This window comes from Bidens hawaiensis, unplaced genomic scaffold, assembly GCF_021521415.1.
Source record: "Bidens hawaiensis isolate Kalapana, Puna unplaced genomic scaffold, B.hawaiensis_p1.1 tig00011152_1, whole genome shotgun sequence".
Classification (NCBI taxonomy): Eukaryota; Viridiplantae; Streptophyta; class Magnoliopsida; order Asterales; family Asteraceae; genus Bidens; species Bidens hawaiensis.
Window position 1 is genome coordinate 279379 of NW_027491864.1, and position 7370 is coordinate 286748.

General features: G+C 36.6%; 1 protein-coding gene across 1 annotated transcript; it reads right to left on the reverse strand.

Annotated features, from left to right (window-relative positions):
- Positions 1-3677: 3677 nt before the first annotated feature.
- On the reverse strand, positions 3678-7039 carry LOC143537243 (G-type lectin S-receptor-like serine/threonine-protein kinase At4g27290). The gene is made up of 7 exons (XM_077031053.1): positions 5770-7039; positions 5506-5655; positions 5265-5411; positions 4657-4866; positions 4309-4546; positions 4073-4223; positions 3678-3971 (listed from the first exon to the last, which is right to left on the reverse strand). The coding sequence occupies exons 1-7, from the start codon at positions 7037-7039 to the stop codon at positions 3678-3680; spliced, it is 2460 nt and encodes an 819-aa protein (XP_076887168.1).
- Between the last annotated feature and the right edge of the window lie 331 nt (positions 7040-7370).

Consider the following 7370-nt stretch of genomic DNA (forward strand, 5'->3'; position numbering starts at 1 on the left):
AAACTCAAAGATATTTGAGTAAGGTTAAGTGCTATAATGCAAGCAGCGTGGGCATTATGCCAACACGTGTCCTCAAAGGGATAAAAAACATGATCAATCTAACTTAGTGGAAGTGGACGAAGAACCCATGTTGTTGATGGCAGTTCTTAGTGAACATACGGCCACTAATGAAAGTCTATGGTACTTAGAAAATGGTGTAAGTAACCATATGACTGGTAATAGAAATCATTTCAAAGAACTAGACAAAAAGATCTCCGTACGAGTTCGTTTTGGTGATGGTTCGTTTGTAGATATTAAAGGGCAAGGCTGAATTCTGTTGGAATGTAAAAATAAGGAACAGAGAATTATATCTCATGTTTAATACATTCCAAGTTTGAAAAGCAATATTCTAAGCCTCGGACAATTAACAGAAAACGGCTGTAAAGTTCTATTGGAACGTGACTCTTTATTTCTATATGATCATAGTCAAACAGTGCTTATGAAAGTCACACGCTCAAGGAATAGACTTTAAAATATCAATCTGAAAATTGCTGAACCCGTTTGTTTATTGTCCAAATTAGATGACGAGGCATGGCTGTGGCATGCTCGGTTGGGTCATCTAAACTTTTACGCGATAAAGTCAATGACTCATAAAAATTTGGTTCATGGGATTCCTCGTATTAATCATGCAAGTCAAGTATGTGATGCATGTCTCTTGGGAAAGCACGTTAGAGCCCCAATCCCGAACCAAGCCAAGTTTAAATCTGTTAAACCATTAGACTTGGTTTATGGAGACCTTTGTAGTCCTATATCACCACCTACTTATTCTGGAAAGAAATATATTTTCTTACTTGTAGACGATTGTACTCGTTACATGTGGGCATATTTCTTAACTTCTAAAGATCAAGCTTTTGAAGTCTTTAGAGAATTTAAAAGGATGGTGAAAAACGAGGTTAGAACAAAATTAAAAATGTTAAGAACTGATAGAGGAGGAGAGTTCACATCGAGTGAATTCCATCAGTTCTGAAAAGATAATGGTATATCTAGACAACTTACAACACCCTATTCACCACAACAGAATGGTGTGGTCGAACGTAGAAACAGAACTATGTTATCTACTACGCGTAGCATAATGAAGGCTATGTCAATTCCTCAAAACTTTTGGGGTGAAGCTGTAAGGCATACCATATACGTTTTAAACCGAATCCCAACTAAAGCACTAACGAATGCTACACCTTTTGAAGCGTTAAAAGGTAGAAAAACAAACCTAAAACATTTAAGGGTTTTCGGCTATGTAGCATATGCTAAGGTACCATCAAATCATCTTGCCAAATTAAAGGATAGAAGTGTCAAGATGGTATATTTGGGAATTGAGGAAGGATCAAAAGCGTATACACTTTATGATCCCAATACTAAACGAATTTGCATCAGTCGAGATGTAAAATTCTTGGAAAAGGATTCACGGAATTGGAAAGAGTACATGAATGAAGTTGGTAGTGAGGAACCTGAATGGATAGACTTCATTGTTGAGGATAACTTTAATGAAGTTCCTCAAGAAAACAATGAAACATTCCCGGTGACTCGAGAGGATGAATATACGAAATATAATGACGAAGAATATGAAGAACCATTATCTCCTAATTCTCCTAGAAATCCTGTCACACCTCCAACATACGTTTATGAGCCAAATTCAGCTGAGGTTGCTGAATATAGACCAATTACTTATCTCTCATTAGATTATTTCGATCATACACCATTGAGAGGTTTTAAACCTTTGTGAGATGTGTATAAAAGGTCCAAAAAGGTTAACATTGATGTTAATGAACTTTTTCTGGCTGAAGAAGAATCTCATAATTACAAGGAGGCAGCCAAGGACAAGAAATGGATTGAGGCTATGCAAGCAGAGATAGACTCAATCAACAAGAATAATACTTGGAAATTGACCAAATTACCCAATGATCATAAGAAAATTGGCCTAAAATGGGTATTCAAGACCAAAAGAGATGCGAGCGGGGAAATAATAAAGCATAAGGCTCGTTTGGTAGCCAAAGGCTATATACAACAGCATGGTACAGACTTTGATGAAGTCTTTGCTCCTGTAGCCCGCATAGAGACGGTTCGTCTCATTTTAGCTCTTGCAGCTTATAATGGATGGGAAGTACATCACCTTGATGTAAAATCCGCATTCCTACATGACGAAATGAAGGAAGAAGTTTATGTTTCACAACCCGAAGGATTTGTGAAAACACAAGATGCAGGAAAGGTCTACAAACTTTCCAAAGCATTATATGGACTTTGACAAGCGCCACGTGCATGGAATGTGAAACTTGATCACACTTTAAAATCACTTGATTTTAAGAAATGTACGTTGGAACATGCAGTCTATACGAAAAGAAAAGCAAAAGTTCTACTTTGCTTGTTGGAGTCTATGTTGATGATCTAATAATAACTGGATCTTCAAAGAAAGAAATAGACTCGTTCAAATCTCAAATGGAAGAAAAATTTGAGATGAGTGGCCTTGGGTTATTGGCTTACTATCTTGGTATAGAAGTTACCCAATCAGGGGTGAAATATCTATCAAGCAAGCTGGTTACATTACAAAGATTCTAAAGAATGCTGGAATGTTGGATAGTAATGAAACCAAAATCCCTATGAATATAGAAGTCTAATTGGATGCTTAAGGTGAAAAATCGGTTGATCCCACTGAATATAGAAGTCTAATTGGATGCTTAAGGTATCTACTTCATACTAGACCAGATTTGTCATATTCAAGTGGTTTACTCAGCAGGTTTATGCAAGAACCTAAAGAACACCATTTCAAAGCCATTAATCAAGTTCTACGTTATATCAAACGCACGAAAGATTTTGGTATAACTTATAAGAGGAATGGAGGATGTAAAATAACTGGTTATAGTGATAGAAGTTATGGTGTTAATACTAAAGAAGGAAAAGGCACTACGGGGATAGTGTTCTATTTTGGGAATTCTCCCAAAATTTGGTTCACACAAAAGCAACAGACTGTGGCACTCTCTTCATGTGAATCCGAATTCATGGCTGCAACGGCTGCAGCATGTCAAGCACTATGGCTAAAGAGACTACTAAGTGAACTCACCGAATGGAAAGAAGAAAAGATTACTCTATATGTGGACAACATATCCGCTATCGCGTTGATGAAGAACCCGGTGTTTCATGGAAGAAGTAAACACATTGACACCCGTTATCATTTCATAAGGGAATGTGTCAAAGACAATCACATCACTGTTGAACACATAAGTGGAGAACTTCAAAGAGCGGACATCTTAACAAAAGCATTGGCAAGGATAAAGTTTGCTACAATGAGGAAACTGCTCGGTGTTGAAGACTTACTTGTTCGTGATTAAGGTGGTGTATGTTAGATTTAATCCCTCCAAGTTAGAGTCTAGGGTTAGTTATGTAAATATATCATAGTATGTTTTAGTTAGTTTTATATTTATGTATTGTAGAAGGATTAAAGTTGTAATTAACACTAAGATCAAAAAACCATGAATGATGATCTGTGGTCTATATATACCTTCATATCAATAAAGATTTCATACCTTTTGCAATTCTTATCTTCTTATTTTCTTGATCGATCATATCTATTTTCTTTATCTTGGGGAACAAACAGTACTAACTATGAAACAATGATGTTACATTGTTTATAGAAAAAGAAACGTTTCCTATCGAGGTTCTACCATTGTAATAGTACAGCCACCCGTGAAAACATTTGAAGAAAAGTTTCTAATAGGTAGCTCACTTCCCATGAAAAATGATGGCTTCTTAGGTTGCAACAATTCACCCTCGCCATCCAGCACAAGAACTACAGATGACATGTTTGGCCTATCTCCTGCATTTTGTTGAACGCATAACAACCCTACGTTGATTGTTCTTATAACTTCAGAAGGATGACAAGATTCAGCACAACCATTATCGATTAATTCCATAAACCTGCCTTCATTATAAAGACTCCAAACCTTAACACAATGTAGAATATAAAAGTTATTAGGTTGTACTTTGACAAGATGACTATTCTGCAAAATAAATTGGAGGTTTAGTTTGAAAGTAGTGAAAATACATGACCGATAAGATTATATTCGTTTTCAGGATCGATAATTCCTCTATTTCTCTTCCCACTCACAATCTCTAGCACCAAGACGCCAAAACTAAATACATCAGACTTCACAGAGAAAAGACCATCTAGTGCATACTCAGGAGACATGTAGCCGCTACAAGCATGCAACAGAAAACTTATAAGATAATGCTAATGTTTCCAAGAAATAAAAAGAATGAATAGTTGGTTCTGTGTCTTACTATGTGCCAACAACTCTTTGTGTGTTCGCTTGGGTCTCGTTTCCTCCAAAACTTCTAGCTAAGCCAAAGTCCGATATCTTTGGTTTCATATCCTGATCTAGTAGGATGTTGCTAGCTTTAATATCTCTATGGATGATTCTTAATCGTGAATCTTGATGCAGGTAAACAAGTCCTCGAGCAATTCCTTTGATGATGTTTAAACGCTTTGTCCAATCAAGGAGCACACTTTGAGTTTTGTCTAACCAATATATTTGTTTAGTCAATTTTAGTTTCTTAATATGAAAAGTAATTAAATTTAAACCAATGCATAATACTGGAAATTATGACTTTTACATACACGCTTCTTACCAAAAATAAAATAATCCAAACTTTTATTTGGCAGGTACTCATAGATCAACAACTTTTCATCTCTTTGAATGCAACAGCCTAGAAGCTTCACAAGATTTCGGTGCTGAAGTTTCAAAATGCATATGACTTCATTCTTGAACTCGTCAACTCCTTGACTTGAATTCATGGAGAGACGTTTAACTGCGATCTCTTTACCGTCTTCTAGCATGCCTTGATGATTTACCATTTGCAATGTGAAAAGAAAATTTTTAACAGCAAAGACGATTTCACTAGAAATATTTTGGGCAAAATTACTAAAACAAGCATTTTTTTTTCCTAAAAACACATCATTTTAGGAAAAGAAAAAAAACAAAATAGGCATAAGCGTTAGAATTTCAACACAAAATCCATTTGGACACCCCAGACACCAGTATAGCCTAGACGGAGTTCGATTAAAAAGTGTCACAACTCCCTTATATTAATGACAAGTGTCTCAATGGGGGCTATACAAGTGCCTAAACATGAATAGAGATGCTAAGAGGGTAAGCTTGCACTCAATATAAAATTTTTTTTATCTTACGTAAGGATAAAAAATTTTAGTGTTATTGATTACATTCATCCACATACACCAATTACCTTATAAACGGATCCAAATCCACCCTCTCCAAGTTTATTGTCATGTGAGAAATTGGCAGTTGCATTAGCAATGATGGAGAAGCTAAATAATGGTTGCTCCATGTGTTCTTCTTGGCCTTTAGAGTCATTCAAGATTTCGTCTACAAATTAGGAAAAATAGGCTTCACACATGAATAATCTGAAACTAAGTACTTCTATTACTCAAGTTTCCTAGTAAATTAATGTAACTTTCACCTCCCCCTGTTGGTCTGGCTTGATTCCTTTTTCTTTGTGAATAACACAGACATGTAGAGATGAAGCCTATCAAAAGAACTCCAGCAACGGTTACAGGTATGATGATTTTAGTGTTTGCTCCTCCTTGAATTTTGAAATTTGATTCTGAATCTGCACAATATTAACTTAAAATTAATTAATTTGCAAGCATCAAACCATAATCCAAGAAGAAAAACTGCCTTATATTTTGAACTTGTTTGAATTTATATTACCAGACATTATTACCTAATTCAGATGAAGCCATCCTTACAAAAATATCCTCACCGTCACCACTACCTTCGGGTAACAATCGGACGTCCAGAAGATCATTAAACCAGAGCAAACAGCCCCTTCCATGAAGACTGGAATCTGGATTTGCATAAGCCATACACGTACAGTTTTTTAAGCATTCTCTCTGACATTCTTCAAGAGTCATGCTCATGTTAAACCAGGTGTTCTCTGTATCTGGCAATTTTAAATTAGAGTACTTGATAAACCCTTCTGAACCACTTTTGCATTGCAACGGTGTTCGCCTAATACAACCACCTGACCAGTCTGCCCTGTTCCAATCCATTTGTTTTTTTGGCACAAACCTTTTCTCATCTAAGCATATACAAGACTGTTGGATCTGATTAAGGCTGCATATCCCATAAGCATTACAAATGTTGTATCTGTCACAGGTGTCTCTCGGGAATGACAAGGAAATCCGCCACCCTGTACCATTTTCTAGCCATACCCAACTTTCTAGACGTGCAGAAGAATTCAAGGTGAGCCTTGATAGGAGAGAATTATCTTTAAAGTTGTAAGCAAAGGACACCTCACTTTTGTTGATGATCACATTGTGTGTAAAGGTTAAGTTCTTCCTGTATGCTGAAACGCCACTAAAGACACGATTTCTCCATGGTCCATCACGGAAATGGACCAAGGCCCCTTGTTTAAGTTTATTTTCAGGATAACCAAGTGTATCAGGGCCCCACGTCAATTCGCCTGGAGCTGGATCTTGACTACTCTTCCATGATGAAAGATACCATTTCTTGCTCCTTGTGTAGTCCCTCCCTAACTTCATGCCAGGTAGAAGAGTATCGGTCGGGTAATCAAAACTCTGCCAGAGAACCTTCTCCTGTTGATCAATCACAACTAGATTTCCATTATCCAGAAGCCTCGCAGTTGTGTTTCCTGATGTGGTTATGTTAGATGACCAAATCAAACTGCTATTGTCGAAGAGGCCAAGAACTCCTTGATCAGTGATCTTTAACATGGGCCGTGATCCAACGAGGAGCGGGTAGTCTCTGTTTGCAACCCAAACCACAGTTCTTTCAGATATTTTATTGTACCGTATACCAAGATACCTGTTCTCCGAACTACCTGGCTGAAAAAAAACGAGTTCGAATATTGCAGTAGCCGAGACCAACGTATCTGCATCGGTCAGAAATTTTGAATCTGAAATGCTGTCGAGTTCAGCAGCATAGCTTTTGAAAACAAATAGTAAGAACAGAAGTATGGCTTCTCCCTCCATTGCGAATTTGATATTTAATATCCTGCTTTATATTCCGAGTGACATTTGAATAATAGTAATAAGAAAGAATAAAATTCAATTATATTCCAGGTCCATTAATGTAAACCTGCATTATTTGAGATTTGACTATTTGAGATCCTGCTTTTGACCGGCATTTGGGTTGGCAATTGAAGAAGTTAAAAACAAGAAAATTTGTTTTTATTTTATATTTTCTTAACATTTACAAATTTAATGCAGCCAAAAACGTAACAATCATTAACGACCGGAAGTAACAACCGATCAACACAAAAAATGTGTAGACTTGGCTTTTGCCTTTGAATATTTTCAACAT

Bases quoted from the DNA above. Each gene is read 5' to 3' on its own strand.
- LOC143537243 (XM_077031053.1), bottom strand. From the start codon at position 7,039: ATGGAGGGAGAAGCCATACTTCTGTTCTTACTATTTGTTTTCAAAAGC. The intron at 4,547-4,656 runs GTAAGAAGCGTG...TATATTGGTTAG, and splicing joins TTTGGATTATTTTATTTTTG to ACAAAACTCAAAGTGTGCTC. The intron at 4,224-4,308 runs GTAAGACACAGA...GCATGCTTGTAG, and splicing joins CAAAGAGTTGTTGGCACATA to CGGCTACATGTCTCCTGAGT.